The sequence below is a fragment of the Artibeus jamaicensis genome, unplaced genomic scaffold, assembly GCF_021234435.1.
Source record: "Artibeus jamaicensis isolate MK-2021 breed Jamaican fruit bat unplaced genomic scaffold, CSHL_Jam_final scaffold_378, whole genome shotgun sequence".
Taxonomy (NCBI): domain Eukaryota; kingdom Metazoa; phylum Chordata; class Mammalia; order Chiroptera; family Phyllostomidae; genus Artibeus; species Artibeus jamaicensis.
The window spans coordinates 3,024,635-3,048,976 of NW_026522044.1; the positions used below are offsets into that span (position 1 = coordinate 3,024,635).

Sequence of the window (24,342 nt, forward strand, 5' to 3'; positions counted from 1 at the left end):
CATAAATAATAACCATTTTTCTGTTATAAGCATTGTAAATATTTTTGTTATTTTTGTCAGTTTGTTTTTGGTATGTCTGCCCATATTGAAAGTTTATGATCGGAGGGACTTTTGTTGTATAGGGAGGCCCTTTACCATGCCAAAATTATAACATATAACTCAATAATTTTGTGTTAAATGCGGCTTCAAATTTTTGGCTACATGTCGAATTATAGATTTCAAATTATTTCCTTTGAAACTTTGGAGATCATGTTTCACTATAGGGCTTCAACATATAAATGTTGGAGAGACACAATTCTGTGTATAACAATAGTACTAGCATACCCAGTGACACCATTTCAAACTGCTATCCACAAATATTTCAAGTTGCTAAGACAGCAAGAAACAATGGAATAGATTTTTTTGTTATGGCAATCATCATTTCAGTGGTAACAAATGTAGACTAAGTAGAAATCTGTTATTCAGAGAGAAGGCTATAACTGGAAATTTTAGAATTTGGCAATGGTCTGGTGGTTCCAACTTTTCAGGCAAGTGGAGCTGTGTCACCTATATCCCATACATATTGAGATATTGCACTTACGGTTGTGTGAGGAGAGGCTGTTGGTAAAGGCGCCTTCTGAAAGGAAGGGAATCATGAATTAGATTCTTTTTGTAAGAAGTTCAAAATTATCTTATACACTGAGATGGGACTTACGAATCAAGAGGCAACAGTAGTCCCACTAACCACCCCACCAGTGACCAGGAACACTCATTTTTATTGAGAAGGAATTTGAACTGTGACTACAGCTTATAGGACAGCTTCATTTAAGAAAGGAGAGGACTGCTCTGGCCCAGTGGCTCAGTTGGTTGGTTGGATGCACCAAAAGTCTCAGGTTTCATCATTGGTTGGGAGGCAGATGATTGCTGGTTTTTTTTCTCACTTTAATATCTCTCTCTCCCTGCCCCCACCTTCCTCTCCCTATAAAAATCAATAAACATATCTCAAGAGAGGATTTTTTAAAAAAAGGAGAAGACTGGTTCCTGGTATGGCATGCTCTTCCTGCTGGCTTTCTACTGATCCTTCCTGGCTCCATGGAGATGCTAAACAAATAAAATTTGTTTGAGACTTTGTCTACTGTGGCATGCATTGCATGTACAGAAATGTAACACTCAGGAAAGAGGATTCTTTTTTCTTTCTCTTACACACTTACTAGGTGGCTTTTTCACTTAGAAACTCCTTAAAGTGGACAGGTATCTGCACAGATAGCTGAACCATCTGTTTTCATGTGGACCAACTGATAATATGGCAACAACAGCTGCAGAAAAGGGTCAGTGGTCTTACCAGATTTTCCAGTATTTCCACCACTGGGCAATGGTAACCAATCTCTTAGATTGCTTAAAGCCACAGGTATTTAGGACTTATCATAAGAAAGGAAGACCCAACAAAGAATTTTTTCTAGTAAACTAAATGGGAGTTTAGACATAAAATATTTTGAATATTAAAAAATGTTTGCAAAAACATGGATGGACCTTGAAGGTGTTATGATAAGTTAAAAAGTCAGAGAAAGACAAATACTATGTGATCTCAGTTATATGTGGAATCTAAAGAATAAAATCAAACTCATAGATACAGAGAACAGAATGGTGGTCGCAAAGGAAAGAGGAGGCTGGTTTGAGGGCCAGGCAAAAATCAGTGAAAGGGTCAAGAGGTACAAACCGCCAGTTGTAAAATAAGTCATTGAGACATAATGGTGTATATCGATGTAATTGATGTATAGTCAGGGTGACTATAGTCAATATGTTGTAGTGGATATTTGAAAAATGTCAAGGGAATAAATCATACAAGTTATCACACAAAAGTTTTTATAATCCTGTATGATTCTGGATCACCACAATGGACTTATTGTGGTGATCATTTCACAAGGTGTACAAATATCAAAACAGCACACTGCATGCCTGAAACTAATATAATGTTATATGTCAATTATATACACCTCAATAATTTTTAATATATTTAACCTAAAAAATAAAAAGAAATGAACCACAGGGTAATGAAAGATATATCTTATAGAGAATAGAGAAAAAAGAAAAAATATAGGCATAGATAAATAGATAAAAATTAAGAGTATATATATATATATATATATATATATAAAATCTGTGTCTATATTTATAGCTTTATAATAATCTCCTTACCTCATGCTGTTCACAATGATTGCTTCAGTGGCTAATTTCAGAAGAAATATGTATTTTTGCTATAGAAAGAGAAGTATTAATTATTTCTACATTTTATATCTCTAAATTAGATCTACTAAAATATATGTTTTGAAACCCCCTATGTAGTTAAATTTTTCAACAGTGAGAGAATATTGATTCTTAATTAGAAACATACAGCCCTGGCTGTTGTAGCTCAGTGGATTGCGTGCTGGCCTGCAAACCAAAGGGTCACTGGTTAGATTCCCAGTCAGGGCACATGCCTGGGTTGCAGGCCAGGTCCCCAGTAGTGGGTGTGTGACAGGCAACCACACATTGGTGTTTCTCTCCCTCTCTTTCTCCTTTCCTTCCTCTCTCTCTAAAAAGAAATAAAATATTTAAAAATTAAAAAATAAATACATACAAATTATTTCTAATTTTAAAAAATCTCTCATTTCAAAAAAATTTAAAAAGAAAGAATTTTCTTTCTTAAGATATTAATCCTTTGTAGGTATGTTTGTGCAAGTGAATATCAATGTCTAGAAGGCTAGTCAACTCAGCTGTAGGCCACTGGTGTTTTGTAGCAGAAGTGATTACTTTTTGTGATGGCATCTGAATTTGTTACTTTATGTGGATCATTATTGCTGATATAATTTATCTAGGAATTAACAAAATAATCAAAGCTATATATTCTTCATTACCTCAGCCATTTCTCAATCACCTCAAGACAGCATATGCCTAGAGCTTGGTTAATTCAATGTGTCAAGTTTGAATTTTTCACTTGTTGATATATGAGTCCACCAAAGAGTTTCCCATTCTCAGACCCATGTGGGGGAAAAAAGAAAAGTCACAATAGAACACTCTTTCCTTGAGATTGTCCCCTTATTTTAATACAGACCTCAAAAGATCAGAAAAAGGGGGGTTTCAAAACATGTATTTAGTAGATCTAATTTAGAGATATAAAATATAGAAATAATTAATACTTCTCAGGGGAGACAAAGGCCAGCAGCAGCCAGTTTCTCCGAGGAGAAAAAAAGGCCTAATTAATACTTCTTTTACTATAGTAAAAGTACATATTTCTTCTGAAAACTGCAAGAGATTAATTTCTCTGATAACCTTATGTAATCCCATTTCACAGAGCTAAAGTTTATGTCAACATTTTTGTTCCTCAAAAGAAATGTTTGAAATTTCTGTCTTGCTTTGTGTATGGGGTACAAGAAGCAGTAAGGAGTAGTTCTGTATAACACTGAGCACAAGAAAAGGGCAGTGGAAAGGCAGGGAGAAACCTTTATCCATCTCCTCTCTTCTTCCCCTTAGGCTCAAATATACCACCTGCCCAAAGCTCTTGTGCTATTATGGTCAGAGATGTGCAAGCAGCAAGGTTTGGGAGGAAGGTTGGAGAACTATGCAAGACCGCCCCTGAAATATCCACTCGGTAGCCTAGGATTTGTACTGTAAATAGTAAGTACCCAGATTACCTGTCAGAGGCAAATTTTTTTTTGTTTTGTTTTTTGTTTTACTTTTCCTTTATTTTTGTACAGGTTTTTTTTAAGCATTAATATGAACTTTTATTTGTATTTTTACATTAATGCCTTAATATTTTTTTCTCCTACAACTTCTTTTTTAAATTTTATTTAGTTATTTTTCAAGTACAGTTTTTTGTCTATTTTTCCCATCCCAGCCTCCCCGCCCCTTGCTCCCCACCTCCCTCCCATTTCCACCCCCCTTAGTTCTCGTCCCTGTGTCCTTCCTATTTGTTCCTCCAAATCCCTCCCCCTTTTTCCCCTTAACTTCCCTTCCTTCTCCCCTCTGATCACTGTCCCCTTGTTCTCTATTTCATGTCAGAAGCAAATTTAAAGATTAATAGGGGCTCATTTGTGCCTCAGTCTCCTTATTTGTAAAATGCAAATAATTGATTCATTGTGGGAATAAAAAGGGATAATGCATGTAAAATACTTACAATATTATACAATATATGTCCACCTAATAGTAGCTATTATTGGTATTATGTGGTTCTTGGGCATTGTGTAGGTAAAGTGAATAAAAGTAGGATCATGGAAAAGCAGGGGAATGGGGTAACACCTTGAAATGTGGCCAAATAAGAATATAGTTTCGTTTGCTACCTGAGAAGCAGGTAGCATGTTCAAAGAGAAAAGAAAACATTGATATCCTTACATGTTCAAAGAGAAAAGAAAACATTGACATCTTTGTACACTCTTGGAGTTAGAGTTCAGATGTTCGTGTACCATCTTCTCAACTGACATTTTTTTGTAGTTCCAGGGGAGGGGGTATGTATTATAATTAGTATAATAATCATTATTGTTGTAGAGGAATTTACATGAGTTAAGTATTGAAAGCTGGGTAGGTGTTCATCAGTTGAATGAGGAACCATGGGGGTGGGAGTGATTAGAGGGGTGTTCAGGAAGACAGAGTTGTATGAACAAAAGCAAAGGGGCATGAAAGAGCATCAGGCTTTTTAAAAGTTCTCTTGTGATGCTTGAACATAGAGTGCAAAAGAGAGATAGCAGAGAGAAAAAAAACAGCAAGGCTGGGAAAGAGCAGATATCCTGTAGTCTATTATATAGCATGATAAGAAATTGGGGCTTCCCTCTTACAATGAATAAGAAACCATGGCTGAAAACTGAAGAGAGGCAAACTGAAAGAGTATGGCAAAAAGCCAGGTAAGGAACGACAGAGGCTGAAACTAAGATGTGTCGGGGGAAATTATAAGAAAGATACAGACACAAGAAAAGGTAAGAAACTAAGCTCTGGCTGGTGTAGCTCAGTGGATTGAGCACAGGTTTGTGAGTCAAAGCATCGCCGGTTTGATTCCCAGTCACAGCACATGCCTTGGTTTCAGGCGATATCCCCAGTATGGGGTGTGCTGCAGGCAACCATACACTGATGTTTCTCTCCCTCTCTCCTTCCCCCCTTCCCCTCTAAAGATAAATAAATAAAATTTTTAAAAAAAAGTAAACACATAATCTTTCGATTAAAGATTTTATTTATATGCAATGTGTTACAAGATTACTGAAAATATGAAGTCATAGTTGATTATACATTTAGCTATTTTTATTAATAATAATAGATTACATGAAATTAAGATTTTCCCAGAAAGTAGAGCAAGAGGATTCTTTGACCTGTAACCCTTGAACCTGACAGAGACACTAGGCCTCTGAAACTTCTTTTCTACCTCAGTGGTCAACATTGGTCTGGGAAGGTCCTAGAAAACCTAATGTAATATGTATATATAGATGAGCTGGTGCACAATGAAATCTCTAACCTCTGAAAATAGGATTCATATTCTAAGTTAAGTCTAGGTAATTCAGTCAGTTTCAGGAACTTCTCTCATTTAGGAGTTCTAACAATGTTAAGAAGGGCATCTATGAACCAACGATTGGTTTACAAGAATTCCAAAGACTTCCATAAATTCTGGAGTAAACTATTCATAGGTTTAGGTCAAAACTACCTTATGGCCTTTGTTTTTAAAGCCACATTGCACTGCCCTGACAGGTAGGACTTTTGCATGACACAAAATTTTTCATTTGCTGGATCTCTCGGTCTCAAAATTTTACTCTGGCATTACCTGTGCTAGTTCTGAGTTTATGTGCTATAAGTTAAAGATTTAAAGAAGCTACCCAGCTATTTTGGGAAGCAACTCAGAATGAAAACATCAATAATAAAAGTCAACTTCCTATATATCAAAGCACCACATCTAAAAGGTCAAGGATGTAAAAAGTGACCTTTTACATTTTAAAACACTACAGTGTTTAGTTATTGTTTTCAAGAAATTAGCAGAGAATATAGAAACCTTAAAACAATAGTTAAAATGATTAAAAGTTTTTTGGGTTTTTTGGTGTTTTTTTGGCTTTTTTTGATTAAAAGTTTTAAAAAGTGTTTATTCAGAGTTTAGTGAACACTCAAATATTTATTAATTATAATTCTATGTTAATATATATTTTACTTTCCATAACTGAAAAAATAAGCTAACATGTAGGAGTATGTGTGATCTAACATATATTCCTAGCCCTACTCAATATGTAATTATATGAAATATAAATCTATGCTCAAGTGAAATGTAAAAGGATTATTATTTGTAGTATTTTTTTGGTTTTGTTTTTATTTATTTTTTATTCATTTTTAAAAATTATTTTATTGTTGTTCAGTTACAGCTTGTCTGCATATTTATAATATTTTTAAAGTAGAAAGCATATGCCTGGAGCCTGAATAATGTGGCGCCAGTCTGTTGTAGTATGCTTCATTTACAAGTATAGTGCCTCTTAGCATGATGTCTTGTAAATAATGCAAAGAATTAAAAGACTGAACTTGGTTGAGGAGAAAAACCTCATGAAAATGGATATAAAAACAATTTAAAAATTCAGTTTTTGTCAAGGAGAAATCTGAATTCCCAAATTATTATTCACATTTTGTTATTAATTATAATTTGAAATAAATCCCCAATTATTTCTATGCCACAGGTGTCTGCCCAATGACAGTCTTGTACTGATAGACCAGAAAAAAAGGAGGGGCAATTCCTGACAGTCACTGGAGGAGAAAACTCATAGTTTCCTTTGGTTTCTGGTTCTACAACAGTGAGAAAAGATTACATCAAGGTAAAAGTTTATTTTACTAAAGCCATTAAAAAGATCATTCAAAGGGGACCTCAAACCAAGTAGCCATGTTGGTAACATGAATTCCATGCTCATGTTGAAGACACAAAGGTCTCCATTTCTCTAACAGAGCTGCTTTTACGGCATGACACACTCTCTCTCTTGCCTTGTAGCCAAGTAATTGGAACCCTAAACACATCCCGGAGCTTCTGTTGGAACCGGTTTCCAACAAAGCAATACAAAAAGGGATTAACGCAGCTGTTAGCGAATCCCAGGAGGATGGCAAAAGGAAGTGCCAGGTCAATGACAGCTATAACTTCACAGCTATTAATGACACCCATCCAGGCCAGAGCATCCAGGAAGGTCAAAACATGGAAGGGAAGCCAACAAATAATGAACGCCAGAACAACAGCAGCTGCCATCTTCAGAACTTGGTCACGAGTTATTCTGTTCTTCCCATAGCTATTGGTCTTCAGCAAGTGTTTTCTGATTCCGAAATAGCATGTTGCTATGAATATCAAAGGGATAATAAAACCGAGGATATTTTTCATTAAGGCAATCCCAGCTGACCATTGGGCATATTTCTCTGGTGGGAAAGCCATAATGCAAGCATTCACCCCTAAATAATCGACAGATCTGACATCTCGAAAATAAAATGTTGGCAATGAGGACAGACAGGCCAGACACCAAACCAGGGGAACTGTATATGACGCTTGCCAGGGATTTCTTCTTTGGGACAGAAAGGGATAGATGACAGACTGGTACCTATCAACACTCATGCAGGTGATAAAAAAAATACTTGCAAACATGTTCAGGGTCAGGAAAGAACCAAAAACTTTGCACATCACAGGTCCAAAGAGCCAGTCATATCTGTAAGAATAATAGGTTGCCCAGAGAGGAAGAGTAGCCAAAAGCAGTAAGTCAGCCACAGCCAGGTTGAAGATGTAAATGCTGGAAACCTTTTTAGGGCCCTTTTGACAACAAAACAGTGTAACCACAATTGTATTGACAAGAAATCCAATCACAAAAATAATGTAGTAGAGAACAGGAATCGCATCTAAATGCTTATCTGATGGCTTATGTGAGCAGTTAGAGGTAGACTCATTGCCAGAGATGTTTGCAGGTCCGAAGAAAGAACTGCCAGTGACGTTTTTGTTGATGGTGGCAAAGGTGAAGTTGCCTTTCATGTTGAAATGTCAACAGCTCCTGATTTTACTGCCTTTCTGTGAAAATAAAAAGGAGGTCTCAGTATACACATGGAGTTTAGGACATCATTGAGTCATTAGCATTTTGAAAGTTTGTTGAAAGCAAAACTGGTGGGTGATAATAGAAAACATTAGGAAGCAGAACCATGACATAAAATAAGAATGTGTTTTACTTCTTGAAAAAAAGCATTTTCTCAATAGTACTAAGACGTTAAGACATTATAGCATTAGACTGAAACTTCTGAGAAACTACATTTTGCCCATTGTTTATATGATATTTTCAAAAGGTTTAAGGAAAATTAATATTCCAAAAGATTAGCCAAGCTAGGAAATGCATGAAACAGACAAGAAGGATCCAAGAAGTAAGAAAAGTTAATATTTCAAAAACACTTGAACACATATCTTAGTCTGTATACTTTCTAGAAACCACACTTCTGCCTGCTAGTGCATAGAAAAATGCCTTATTCAAGTAACTAATTTTGCACAAATCATTACAGCTATGGAAAATATAAGTAACATAAGCTATGGAAAAAATCAATAAGTGCACAAAAGATTGAAAGAGAATATGCAAAAAGAACATATTGAGATGAGGGACTATGCTTGGTTTTTACTAATTAAATAATTCATTTAGTTCTAGTTTTCCATTGTTTTCACAATAATAACATAAATAAGAGGAAGTTTTGAAACATATGCATGCTTCTAAAAATCCCCTATTTACATTTTTAATAGAGTATGAGTTTACTCTCTTTATCAACTGGGAAAAGAAAAAATGGCCAAATATGATTTAGAGTCAAGTAGAAATAGTTTTGATTGCCCAATGAAATAAGAATTAAACATCAAAAGTTAATCATATGCAATTATATCATTTTTCCTTTGGTGTCTTTTCAGTTTAACACAACTAAGTAGTAACATCGCTACAAGCCTCTCAACTGTTTCAATTTCTGTGGTAGGTTTCTTTGGTAGCAACATTATTTTAAAACAAAAGAAAACTACATAAATATAAACACAGTAAGTGAAAGACTATTACTTTACATTGTTTGGAAATACATATAAATAAACTACTCTATGAAAAATGTAATCACCAAAGAATCTCCTAATAAACAGCAAAGTTATCATTTTTATCCAATGCTCATTCTCTCATAATCTTGACCTATTAACATGAAAGAATCTAAAATAAACTCACTTGAAGACTTACTGGTTGTTGGAGTTTAAAACTTAGTTATCATAAATCAGCTTGGCTAGTTCCTAAGTGCACCCCTGTAAGAGAAACAGCAGTTAAATAATTTAGGAGTTTTGCAAATACAGTGTTAAAATACAGGGGAAAAATAAAGTTGATCCATAAAAAATATTTCCATTTAATGTATGTTCTACTTTTCAAATACAGTATATATAAATTGTACAGACCTACCTTAAAAATTCAAGCTGAAGAATGCTTTTAATTCTGTGCTTATTCGTTCCCTTAGACTCAGGGACGTAATAGCACAAGATCTCTGGTTTCCTTCTTATATGTTCGGTCTGTCCACTGGGAGCCTTCAACCTACATAATTCTAGGGCTGACTTATGAACACTTGCCAGCTTTCCAGAGGGGCTTTTTTTTTTTGGCTGCAAAACATTAATCTGAAATTCTCACTGTCTCCAATCATAACAGCTCATTCAAATAAATCTCACACACAAAAAAATGAAGTTTCCACAAATGTGTTAGAGGATTTTAAAGTCAGTGGCTTATTTAAAAAGAAGAATATAATTATTTGCAGAAGTTTCTCTTTATTCCTGATACTGGCATTTTAAAATGCATTAAGAAGTGGAGACTATGGAATTTATTCTAGTAGCAGAGTCTTTGTCCACCAATGTCTTTTGCAACCTTCATTATTTTTTTTTAATTTTTACCCCTGTTTATTAAAAACGGTAGCAACGTGACTCAAAGTCTACAATTTCTAAAATTTCTCCCTTGCTTTAAGCAATTTTGTTGGCTTGTTGCTGGAGGGGTGGTGATAGGAGGGGTATAACTTTCATGTCTTGGAAAAGAGGTGTTAACATTTAGTGTTCCCTGTCACAGGTCTTTGTCATATTTGTGTTTTAAATAAAAGCACACAAAATGAACAAGGATGAGGCCACTACTGTGGCCTAGACTGCATTGTTTTTATTTCTTGTGGGGGTGAGGGTATTCAACCTTATATGATCAGTCCAATACAAGCAAGAATGGCAAAAGGAAGAAAGAAAGAAAAGGTGATGGTAGTGATAATACTGCTTGACAATAAATGTTATGTGTCAAAACCTGTGCTAGACGCTTTACACTCAGTAATTTAATGGAGAGGTAATATAGCAGACTGGTATGTGAAGGGCTTCTGGAATCCAACTGCCTGGCTTCCCAAGCTCAGCTATATCACTACTACTTCTACGGCCTTGGCCAAGTCACTTTCCTTCTTTGTGTCTCAGCTTTCTCATCTGAAAAATGGAGATGATGTTAATTACCTATATCATGGAGTTAGGAAAATTAAATGAGCTAATATATTTAAAGTGCTTAAAACCCTGCTGAGTACATGGTAGGTGCTATTATGAACAATTAATATTAACTCTGTCTTATAAATCAGGAAACTAGGGCTCACAGAGTTTAACTTTTATGTGGTCACATAGCTATTAAACGAGGACATTTGAATTTAAATCAAGGCAGTCTAATGTCAGAGGCCATGTTCTTAACCTCCATACTAGGAGAGAGCACTAGCTGGTCCTTTAAACTCACCTATTGTCCTGGAAAACAAAGCCTGCAACATTACAGAAAGTCATGGCTAACCATTCATAAACTGTTACAAAAGCACTCAGGTAGGGGAAAAGAATTTGGAGGATTGTTTTGTGAGAGATAGTTTTCTTAATTTTATTCCCAAAATGGAGACAGCAGGTAGACAAAATGGGTGACTAGATAGTTTACTACAGGGAGTACAGAAAACCAGAGCACCCAAGACACTTAAATGGATATAAGGAGTCTAGTTATTCCTATGGATCATATTTTTCTGGTAGCAAAGTGAACCTGTGCACACTTGCAGGGCTGGGAGGCTGTGGGGAAACATCTGGGAACTTAAGAAACGTATTTAACAGAAGGAAAACAACAAAGAAGACAGGGTAGGTGACAGAAGACAAAATTACAAATGACATGAGACAAAACACATGCTTTTGACATTTGCTTCTCCACTAACCTTGAAATCAATCCTGTAGCACACAGGCAGATGGGGCCAGTGAGAAGTGGTCACTGTTACCTGAGAAATACAGTAAATTCAAAGGTTTGCAGCACACCATTTTAGTGTTTGTCTTGCTAGCTCAGTTTGAATACTGAGAAAATTCTCCTAATATGCATATACACCATTTCATTAAATCTCAAAGAATTTTTGTATGCTCTGGACAGATTCAGGTGGAGGTTCTGTCCAAATGATGGAAAACTGATGCTTGGGAAACAAAGGAATAGGAACATATGGTTATGGGCAGGAGAGCTGAAATGGAAACTGGTTTCACTCTGTTTAAGCCTGGTTTCTCCCTCCTTTTCAAATGTTTGTTTTTGCCACATACAAGGGAATTTTCCAGGCCAGAGCCTCCTGAGTGGTCAGCATGGGTCACATTCCCACCCTGCTCTATTTCTAGCCCCCTCTCTGTCCCTTGCAAGGAAACAGTCAGGAGGTGAGCTATAAACTTGTGAGAATGAACTGCAGGCTTGCCTCTGGGAGACCTAGCCTTGAACACCCCTAAGGAGCAGGGGACCTTGTCTAGAGCTTTTGTCCTTCATTATATTAAGTTGTGACGTAAATAAAGTTTAAAGAGGCACGCATTTCCCAGAAGATTAAAAAAGGCGTTTACTCTGTTTCTTCATTATTTTAGGAGTAAAACATTTCACGAGTCAACAAAAAATTTTGTAACTGCAGGGAATTAAAGAAAAAAACAAAAAAGAATAACAATAATATCGACACCACTTGAAGTAAAAAATACAGTATATTACTGATTCTGCAAAGAACTCTAAATTAAGCCAACAATGTAAATACACTTGAGAGTCAAATAAATGTCAGTCATGGGAAGCAGTACAATACAAAAAATCACTTTCCTGGGGTCAGGGGATAATTTTTCTGCTGGAAGATTGACTTTAAAAGCCCCAGGTTATTTGAATAAATTATGCAGCTCTTCAGGGAAAGTACAGTTTGGCTAGCAGGATTAAACAATAGTAAATCACACTAAATTAAGTTTTTCTAGTGAATACCGATTATTTATGTATGTATTTATTTATTTATTTATTCTAGTGAGATTAAGAATAAAATTGAAAGGACCAGGTTATTTAAAAAAAATTCTTGAAGGGAATTTCACCTCTCTGGAAACCTTATTTGTCCCTCTCCCACCCCCCATTCACACACACAGATGAGGCTTTGAAGGAAAAAAAGAATTATTAAATGCAAAAGTCTGAATGTACATGAAGTGGTTATAAAGGTGAGGATTAGAAGTACAGATTATGGAATGCCTAAATATAATATGGGCCTTCCTTTTTAGTTTAAGTTTTTCATAGTCATTTTACTTGTCTCCCATGTCAGCCATCCCTCTGAGTCTGTTCAAATTGATAGCATTTCCACACTTCCCCCAACTTTAACACACACACACACACACACACACACACACACACACACAAATACCCACATATTTAATACCAAACTTTCTCCAATTCATTTACCCATAGGGAACCCTTATTTTAATTGCTCCTGGAGTTTTCCAAACTTGGGGGTCCCTGAATGGAGGGTAATTAAGATGACTCTCTATTATTGATACATCTTTGCAGATTCTCTTCATGCCTCTTTTTAGTATCCAATATAATGCAAATAGGAACATCAGGTTGAAAATAAGTGAGGAAAAAAGGTCCTCTATTCACACCTAGCAATTAGATTGACCATTTCGTAGAAATCAGCCTACAACTTCAGTAAAGTGGCCAATATGAGTACATCAAATTGGCTGCCTGAGCTTCACATAGCAAGGGACAGAGAAGACTATTAAATCAGTTAACAAGGTTGAATGCATGTAGTGAAATGAGTGGATGTCTGACTCAGTACATTTCTGAAACCAGTTGCTTCCAGCTGAATCTGGTCCCAAGAACATGAAGAGAGGGAAGAATTCCAATTCCCTTTGGCCCCAAAGGCATCTGGAAGCCAAGCATCATGTTCGGACCAGGATCTCACAGAAGGCACCTCAGTTTTCCCAAATAGTTCTCAGTGCTATGTAACCCAACTGTAGGCAAAAATTCAAAATTGAAAAATGTTTATATTTTTGGTTCACATTCAAAATATCAGCTAACTTATCTGACTTTTACCCTACTTATCTGACTGAATTGATTATGTATGGTATCAGAATATGCCACCCTAAGGTATGCCCCTTTGGCATAAGGGTTATTTTGAGCTAGACACAATTGAGGAAAAACAAGAAAAAACTCTCCACCCTCCCCCATTTACCTAAAAGCAGAACATAAATTTGTAAACATGTCTCCCTTTCCTTAACAGGAAGAACAGAACTCTTAATGAACTGGAGACCCTAGACTCTTACCAGCCCAGAGACGGGTACCAAGAGAAATCTACATAACAAATTTTATGAAATAATCTTTATCATCTATTAGTTTCCCACCTATGCTTGCCTTCCAACAGTTTGCCACTCTAAAAGCCTAAGCCAATTTTCCTTTATCTTGTAAGTTCTCTAAAACCGGATTGTTCTTTTGTTAAGATGCTATATAAACCCAAGCCTGACCCCCTCATTAAGTTGCTCATCATGGAGCTCTCCAACATGTAACCACAATGCACGTGTTAATAAACTCTCTTTTTTGACTACTTAATGTCTTTTTTTCTCTACTTGATTTATACTTTCTATTGACCATAAAGTTTGTGTTCCTCATGTAAGCACCCTCTCCACCTCCTTCCCATCATCAATAAAGAGGAAATCTCACTTGATGACTATGTAGTCAGACCAGAAATGCTGGTAACTGGGAAATTCTTAAAGCAGAGATTGTCATCCCAGAAAACAGATTGATGAATCCCCCAAACCATTCCCTTCACCATTTTTGCCTCTCTGAATCCTAATTTCTGGTAGCCCCCCAATTCTGTCGATACATTATTTTAGATATTTTACTATTACTAATGAACTATAGTCAAGCCTCTGTTCCAGGAACTTGATATTCAAACTCTATTTTGGTTAATTAGACAAACTCTCAAAGTTGGAGAATGGCATAGGGGAAGCAATGCCTCACTGTTTGTGCCTACAAAAAAAGAGAAAGAGAATGGGGCAAATATCTCTCCAAAACAGGCCATCAATTCAGAGAAAATTACAAGAACAAATGTTTACATGGCTTTGTTTGAGGGACTCATTTGCCCCTCAGGCCCCTAGAAGGATAGAAAAACAACATAAAGTTGTATGCTTTGAATATATTTTGCTTTTGAGGTATAAAATGATTTAGAATTAACAGAGCAAGATGACAAGCAGTTTTGGGTTGTGATTGTAGGAAGATTCTGGGGTCTTTACTCCAAGGAAATGAAAAACAGGAAGCTTATAATTGGGAATTCTGAGACTGCTTCAGTTTTTAGGTATTTAGATGCCTAAAAACTCCAGATATATACTTCCATGGTTTTCAGTGTGGGTTTGTAAATCTATAACTGAAAGCAGAATTTTTGTTGTAAATAATATGCAACACATCCCAAAAGAAAATAGTTCATGTTCAGATATCTAGTTTACAGAACTCCTTACAACTATGTTATTATACATATATTTCAATATTAACACTCCTGACTTATATTGGTCCTATTTTATATTGGTCATGCAATTGAAATTAATCACCTTTTATTTATTTTTAAATTGAGATAATTTACATACCAAAAATTTACCCATTTAAAATGCATGAACTTGAAAAATAACTAAATAAAATTAATTTAAAAAAATTTTAAAAAATGCATGAGTCTGTGGGGTTTTGTGTTCTCACAAAGTTGTGCAACTATCACCACTATATAATTCCAGAATATTTTCATCGCCTCTAAAAGAAACCTGATACCCATTAGCAATTGCTCCATACTCCTCCCTCTCCCCAGCCTCTATTCTCCTTTTATTTTAAGCATGAATATGAGCTGTAGCTGAGAAATTCTAAAATACATTGTCTAGATTAAAAAATTAATCAACACATAAATGAATGAACTTTAAGAACAATACTGCATTATTTTCATTGCACTTTAGTCATTTTCAGTGGCATGAACCTGTGGCCCCACAGATTGCAATAAACTAAACACTCATTCAGTGAACATTTAGTACTGTTAGTGTAAGTCTGTTTCCCCCTAACAGTATATACATTCCTGTTGAGTTATTTGTACTAAGCTCCCAGTCATAAGGCTTCTTTGGCATTAATGCAAAAAATAAATGTTATGTAAATAGCCTCCAGGGTTGATTCCATCTGAAGGTCCTCAACCTTTTTGGGAAGAGAAGCCACTTTTCATTTTTCCTTAGACAGGAAATCCCCTGGGGATGGTTAGGGCAGTGCTGACATTAAAGAATGTGGAGAGAATATGGAAGAGGACACCAAGCACTGTGCTAGGCACCCCACATTTCAAGTATACTTCTCAATGAGCCTGAGAGATGGTCATCATCCTCATTTTATAAATGAGAATTAATTAAGAAAATAGAGCATAAAAATGTTCAATGACTTGCCCAAGTTTAAACAGCTAGTAAATTATAGAACTGAAGTCCAAACCCCAGCCATTGTTTCCAGTACACCATTTCTTTAAACATGAAGCACCAGATGAATAAATTCCCCCAATTAAGAGAGACTTCTAAGCAATCTGGGAAATCTCTGGGTTAATGACAATCAGGAAAATGTTTAAAGGATTAGCAGGGTAACTCAGCAAATGAGAATGATAGGTAAATATCCTTAGAGCAAACCTCACAGGTAAAATGTTGTAAAAAGAAGTTTTTCTTTACTGACTCAATTCAAAGGTAAATGCCCATCTGTAGCTAGATAAAGTCAATAGGGTATAAAGAGCTTGAACTGCAGCAGTTTGGGTCTTTGTTTATATAATGTAGTTATATAGATCTCTTCAGAGTACTGGAAAAGCTTTTTTTAAATACCTAAAACTATACTAATATATAATATAAAAGAAAAATATATACATAATTTGTCCTACACTTTCAAAATAAATTTTTGCTACCAGATTGTAAATTTCTAAAAAATTTCTATTTTTCCCCTTGAAATTTTAGCAAATATTCTAAGAAGCTCCAGACCCTAAAGGCACTCCTATGTAAAACTTAGAATAAATCAGAGTCAAAGAGAAATGAGAACTGTTAAGTATCCAGCTAGCTAATCTAGAAATGCCTTCCTACTTACTGTACAAGACAGCAAACCCTGGGCAGCAAAGGACAGTGGAGGAGATAGGTGAAGAGGATCCAAGCTTATTGCTTCAGTTGCTAAAAAGAACAGTAGTCTCCCCACCATAAGCGGTTTCACTTTCCAAAGTTCCTGGAAATACTAAATAGCAAATTCCAGAAATAAGCAATTCATAAGTTTTAAATTGTGCACCATTCTGAGTAGCATGGTAAAATCTTACATCCTCCCACTCTGTTCCACCTGGGATGTAAATCATCCATTTCTCCAGCCCGTTAGTCACTAAGTAGCCCTCTTGGTTATCAGATCAGTTGAGAGAGAAACAGAGAGAGACCACATTCACATAACTTTTATTACAGTATATTGCCATTACTATTTTAGTTTATTATTGTTGGTGATGTTAATCTCCTATTGTGCCTAATTTATAATTAAACTTTATCATAGGTATGTTTGTATGCATATACAGAAAAACATATCCACATATACATTGTATATGTATACATATACATGTATACATGTATACATATATGTGTATATGTTATACATATAGTTTGTGACTATCCAAGGTTTCAGGCATCCACTGGGGGGGGGGTGCTTAGAACATATCCCTTTAGAATAAGGGTGACTGTAAATCTTTGAGAATAATTCATTAATTTGGGCTGGTAAGTTAATTGTGGCAGTTCTGTACTTATTTGGAAGTTCAAGCATGGAAACTAGGGAGAAGAATAGTCCTTCTCTCTCTAGATGAAACTTGCCCCCTGGTTTCCAGTCTAATTTATTTCAAATAATAAACTTTTCACAAAAATGTGTTTCTCTTCTTGACTTTCTGAATGTGAGTAAGCTTTAGGGGGAGTTTTTAGGATAAGGAGATTAGTGAGGAGGAAAGAATAATGAGGTTTGCCAGTCCTCTGGAGTGTGTTCTACTAGGAATGATGAATGAAAGTAGAATCTTTCAAAATCTACAGTACACCGGTGGCTCTTGAGACACTGCTGTTTGTAATATGTTACATTCCTCACTGGAAGACTCTCTCTGTCTCTCTTTCCATCTCTCTCTCTCCTTTCATCCCTTTCCTTCTCGTTGCTTTTCCTCTCCTCTCTCAGACAATTTGTCTTCCTATCTTGTCCTTGTTACTGTTTTTATAACTTGTTTTGGACAGAATAAAATGACAAATACATTTTTCCACATGTTACATATTCGGAGTGATAGGCACGCCATGGCCATCTTTGGTCTCAAGGACCAGACAGTTCAAATGATTAGATAAACCATATATGGATCATGCAGACAGATCAAGGTAATAAGGTGGCTGATTGTAACAGAGAAGAAACAATAAAATTGGACTACAGGTCTACATAAATGGGTTATATTACTAGTACAAATGGACTTGAGCATCCAACTGGGGATGCCTAAATGTTCAGAGACTAAAAATAAAATGAATAAAGAGTGTTTTGAAATAGGTTACACCAAATACACTTTAAAAGATTTTGAATGCATCAGTATATTTTCACCTACATTTAGTCATATACCAGTAGTTTAAAATGCAAGCCCTTGCCCTGGCTGGTGTAGCTCAATGGATTGAGCATGGGCCTGTGAACCAGACAATCGCGGTTCGATTCCCAGTCAGGGCACATGCCTGGGTTGCAGGCTGGTTCCCTGCAGGCCAGTTTCCAGCAGGGGATGCACAAAAGGCAACCATACATTGATGTTTCTCTCCCTCTCTCTTTCCCTTCCCCTCTAAAGATAAATAAATAAAATCTTAAAAAAAAATGCAAGCCCTGGAGGCAGACGAATGCACAGTTCTACCACTTACCTGTGTGATCTTGGATAAATTGCTTCTCGTCACTGAATTCCAGTTTCTTTGTCTGGGTTACTGCATGGATTAAATGAGATAATGCATATGAATCATTTAGTATGGTATATAGAATATAGTGCATCCTATTAATATTTGCTAATGGATTAAGCCACTGTCACTGCTTGTCAAAAGTAAATAAGCCAAATAAATCACTGTATTATGCTGTCATTTTATACCACAACAAGATAAATGGAGATTAAGTGATTCATGTTAATGTTTCTGCAAATGTGAAATAGGAAAAATAACAGTACCTCCTCATAGGTAGTGGTGAGGATTGTGTGAAATAATGTACTACATAGAGTACACAAAGTAGGCACTAAGTGGTAGCATTTATGGACATTGTTGTTAGTTTTGCTGCTGTTGTTTCTCTTATGATGATGCTTAAAATCAATAATACTATTATTAAACATAATTATTCTTAATCATAATTATCTAAAACTGTCTAAACTGTTTGATCATGCTCTTTGACTTCTAAACAGAGTAATGAAGTATATCCTAGAAATGACTAATAAAGAATTTAGAATGAAAGATACAGCTTATGTAGACAGTATATAAATAAATGTAAGATCATGTAATTCCTCTGTTCAAAAGTCCCCAGTAGCTTCTTTTCTCTAACCTGGCTTACAGGGCCTTATCTGATAAAGTTTGCATGCTTCCCCACCCCACACCACCATCACCACTACTTCTAAGACCTCAGCTCCTACCTCCTTCTTCCAGTTCATTCCGCTCCAGTCACACTGCCTTTCTTCCTATGCCTCCTATTTTCCAAGCACATTCTGTCCTCAGAGCTTTCACAAATGTTATTTCTACTTACGTGGAATTCTCTTTTCCCAGGTAGCTATGTGACCTACCCCCTCGGCTCTTTTAGATCTCTGCTCAAATGCCACCTGATTAAAGGAAGTTTCCCATTCTTCCCTAACTCAAATAGCCCTTATCAACAACATCTGGTATAGCATTCTTTCTCTATCTCTTCTCTCCCTCCCTCCCTTCCCTCTCTGTCACACACAGACATGCACACACACATTTGTTGTAATTATATATTACAACAAATGTAATATATAATTACATTTTGTTTACTGACTTTATTTTCATACAAGAAAATTATATCTATTAACAACAACTTTGCCTCTTTGGATCACTAATATACTCTTAGGTCCTAGAACCAAATCTGACACAAAGTAAGGCTTTAATAAATATATTTTGATTGAAGGACTGTCATTTAAACACATTTGTCTTTTAATTAGAAGTGCTTACTGTATATTAGGAACTGCATGAGGTTTGCATGTAAGCTTTCATATAAGCATGTTACAAGCACTACTGTCTCTCATTTAAACCCTCATAAAACATTTTGAGGTAAGAACTATACATCTCACTTTATGGGAAACTGGGACAATCTGACCAATGGTATTCAGCTGATAAGTGATGAAAACAAGACTGGCATTCCAGTCTGCTTGCCTAAAGAAATGACATTCCTGACCCCCATGCTCCACCATGTTGGCTCAGTTTAACTGTACCCACTTTCCTTTATGAATATTTTACTGTGATGATGAGTCATTACAGTGCTTCTTACATTTCTTTGTTCTGAGATATCAAAAGGTCCTGTGATCCTGACTTCCTAAGGTCCAGGGATTAGGGATTTTTCATGAGATGACTTTAGCTTATTTTGAGTTATTTTCCATGAATATACACAAACTTAAATTTCCTGTATGTGTCCTAAATTGCTTCATGTTATGTGTTCTTTCTGTAGGGATACTCTATATCAAAACTAACCTTCTAATCCCCTCCTCCCTTTAAATCACTGCTGACATGGAGAGTTCCCTGAGGGAACTACAGTCCACACTGATCTTCTCAAAATTTAGACTGTTAGGGAAAGGGTTAGTAGCTCTTGGATGACAGTCTTAGCTATAAGAATTTTGAGCATGCACTTTTCTTCATGATATTAATAGTAAAAATACTTGACATTAGTTTTTATCAAGTTCTGTCACCTTTGTTATCCTATTCAATCCTCACAAAAACAAAGTGGACAAGATAGAAATTGATTTTTTCTAACTTTTCTTGATTTGTATATGGAAATTCACACTTAAGAGCAATTAAGTGACTTGGTCAAGGTCTTATGGCTAATGTCTCCTGCTCCTATTTCAGTTTTTATCCAGGCTCTTCAGTATTTCTACTCAATATAATTTTTCACAAAAAAATATGATAAGTAACTCACACAAAGGGAAATAGTAATAGTAGGTGTTATTCATTTAATCAGTCCCAAAGTTAGCTTTTTTATATGCCACATGTATAACTGTCAAACAAATCTTACACAACAAGTATTATTATACACATTTTTTCAGCTGAGATACCAAAGTTTGGAGGTGGGGGAGCTAAATTTAAATCTAGATGAGTTTGGCCCCAAAGTACATGGTCTTTTCACTAAGTAAAATGAGTAAATGAACACCAAAAAAGTGCTCATATCCCCTAATAATCAAATAAATGTGAATTAAAGCAATCTTGCATTTTCCTTTTTTTTTCAGCTTAATACAATAGTCAAAAAATAACACTCCAAACTGATGAGATTTTATTAATCAATGGTGAGATTAATAACTGCCACACTCTTAGAAAACAACAATATGACCACACTTAGCAAAAGTCAATTATTCTCATCTTAATAGTGTATTCCAGAGAAATAAGAATATACACATGAAGAAGGCCATTATGGCATAATATATAACAACAAAAATTGGAAACTACTGCTAACTGTTTCTGAATATATTACTATTACAATAACGATGTAATAAAATATGATTACTGAAAAGCTATGTACAAAATAGAAAATGTTTAAATGTTTACTTAAAATACCATAAGCCAAAATTGGGTCTACTGGGTAGCCACCTGAAAAAATAATACTAAATCGAATTGAATCCCTAATTCCCAATTTACATTAAAATAAATTCCAGGTGAATAAAAAATTTGAACATAAAAAGCCAAAGTATAAAAATAGCAAAAAGAGGTCTTTCTAAGGATAATGCAAAATCCCGAAGTCATCAGATGACAAACTAATAAATTTAACCACCTAAATGTTTTTAAAACTGCATGGCAAGAAAATACTGTTAAAAAGTCAAAAGAAAGTTACACACTTGGAAAATAGATAAGTGCAATACACAACAAAAAGCTAATTTCCTTAACATATAAAGAGCTCCTATAAATCAATAAGAAAAAAAATAACCAAATCAATAGAAACATAAGGGAAAGGCATGAATAGAGAGTTCACAGAAGATGAAAAACTAAATAGCAACTAAACAAATGAAAAAATGGTCAAATTCACTAATTATTTGAGTATCAAAACTACAATACCATTTTTCAACTATACTGTTTGAGATTTTTTCAATGTTTGATAATATACAACATTGGTGAATATATATACAGTTGGGCACTCACATACATTGTTGGTTAGGTCTAAAATGGCACCATTTCTACAGAGGAATATTTAGCAATGATGTCTACATCCTTTGCACCAACAACTTATCCTATAGATCTATCTGTATGTATATGCAAAAAAGCATGTACAAGGGTATTTATTACAATATTGTTTGTAACAAAAATTGAAAAGAACCTAAGCACTTATCTATAGGAAAGTATTAAATAATAAGATTCACATAATAAAAGGCTATGCATCTGTTAAAATGAACACAGAGATGCCAAGTGTTGTGATATGGAATAATTTCCAAGATAAATTATTAACTGAAAAATACATAGTACAGATACTTCTGGTTTCTGATCCAGCATGTATGGAGCTTGGATGTTGTCACTTCATCCTAAAAACTAAAAAAGTAAACAAACTGAAAAATCAACTGTTTTTCTTAGCTCAGTCAGAGAAGTGAGGGGAAAGCACAGCCCCCCAAACTGGAGTGACAAGAGAGGCAGATAGATACAGGTAATCACAACTTACTGGAGCAGAAACCCAAGTGGAAACCAGTACCAAGGGTAGGAATATATATACTGATGAACCGATGAATTTACAAATTGTTGGCGGTTCAGTGTGGACTTATGTGAGAGTTAAAAACTCCAGGGAGGGCAAATTCATAGGGAAGTTCCACACTTTTGTGAGATTTACATATAGGAGCTCTATCAGGTTGTCACAGTACATGTGAAAGAAAAATCTCCTTGTGCTTCCCACAAGGGAAGGGAAAATGTAAGCATTATGAAATATGCTGAAGATTTGTCTCATTTTAACAAGGCCTGCCCTCAAGAGAAACTATTTTAGCAGAGCCTAACCTCCGGGGGTTTTAGCAAGTCTAACTGACCTGGAAGAAGGGAAATACCCAAGTCCTGACCCCCTAGATATCCTGTCTCAGTTAACATAAGGATAAAACTGAGAGACATTTACAAGGTTCCCAGCCCAGGAGCACTGGCTCACAAAAGACTAAAACCCAACCACATGACTATAACATTTGTCCTCTCCCCCTACGCCTTACCACCATATTACGAAAGATCTATCTACCAGAGTTCTTTTTGCACAGTATATTTTGTCCAGTTTTCAACAAAAAAAAAATTATAAGGCATACTAAAAGGCAAAAAAATACAGTTTGAGAGACAAATAAAGCATTAGATCTACACTCAGATATTGTTAAGGGCTCTAATGCAAAAAGTAGACAACATGTAAGAATATATGTGAATGTAAGCAGAAATTCTAAGGGAAAAAAAGAGAAAGAAATGCTGGACGGAACCTCCCCCAAGAAACAAAGAGTCCTAGCCCAGGATTCCCAGACCAGGATTCCACTGTCAGGAAAAGAAGTCCCCATGACTTGTGGCTGGGAAAACCAAGAATTGTGGCTGAATGAGACAGAATGCTCCTGGAGTCCCAGGCATTTTTGCTAAAAGGCCCATTCATAGACTTACTCAAACTCACTGGCTCTGAGATCCAGCACTGAGCAGTAGCTTCAAAGTCACCAGAGGTAATCAGGATGGAACTGAATTGCCAGGTATCAGATGAGAGCTGAAAGGACAACTTTCTCCCAGGAGGAAGTTTCTTTACTGAATCCTACAAAAAAGCTGGTAGGCAGGTCTCATATATAGGTCTCCAGCGACCTGGCTGACGCTGTTCGCCCCGCCCCTGCTGATTCCCTGAGACTCCGCCCCACCCAACTTGTAGGCCCACCCAGGCTTTTTCCAATATCTTTTCCATACAAATGGCCTATCTTGGCTCATCCTTCCAAATTCCTCAAATCTCTCAAGCAGCATCTGTCCTTACCATGTCCCAGAACTGGCCCCAGACCACGGACTAGAGTCAGCCAGCCCTAATTTGAAACTTGACCTGTCCTGGGCACCTCTAAGCCCAGCACAAGTAGCAGCTACCTACAGATTGTCTCGCTGCTCCTGCTGTGTGGCCCTGAGCAAGACACAGATGGTGACTGACCTTGACCTGAACCTCCCAAGAGGCCTCAGAGCCGGCACATCCTGTGGACCACCTTAGGCCAACTCTAAGTATCACAACTGACACACTCAAGGGGAAGACTCAGCAGGCACCAGAGCCACCCTGAAGTAAGTCCTGCTCCACAGAGTGGGCCCCTACACAGATGATCCTCCAAGGTGGTCACTGACAGTCCTTCCAGCCAATCGGCCTGGGAGGTAAATCCTTCCCATTAAGGTGCCACTAGCAATCAAGACTCAACCACAACAGATGATATACACAGCCCACACATGGGGTGAACCTGGAGTGCCCAGTTCAGGTGAATGGAGAGGCTGTGCCACTGGACCCTGTAGGACCCATGCCACATAAGGCCACCCTCCCAAGACTGGGAGGTGTAGCAGCTCTACCTAATATATAGAAACAAAGACAGAGAGGCTGTCAAAATGAGGAGACAATGAAACATGGCCCAAATGAAGGAACAGAACAAAATTCCAGAAAAAGAATGAAACAAAATGGAAACACACAGTCCACTAGATGCAGAGTTCAAAACACTGGTTATAAATATGCCCAATGAACTTGAGGGAAGGGTAGATGGACTTAGTGAGAACTTCAACAAAGAAATAGAAAACATAAAAACAGAGGCAGAAAACATAGAAACAAAAACAGAATATAGTCAGAAGTGAGAATATATCACAGGGAATTAACAATAGAGCAGAGAAGCAAAGGATCAAATAAGACAAGGAAG

General features: G+C 36.2%; 1 protein-coding gene across 1 annotated transcript; it reads right to left on the reverse strand.

Annotated features, from left to right (window-relative positions):
* Positions 1–6,874: 6,874 nt before the first annotated feature.
* Positions 6,875–7,969, reverse strand: AGTR2 (angiotensin II receptor type 2). Its single transcript, XM_037136820.1, has one exon. The coding sequence runs from the start codon at positions 7,967–7,969 to the stop codon at positions 6,875–6,877; it is 1,095 nt and encodes a 364-aa protein (XP_036992715.1).
* Positions 7,970–24,342: the final 16,373 nt, after the last annotated feature.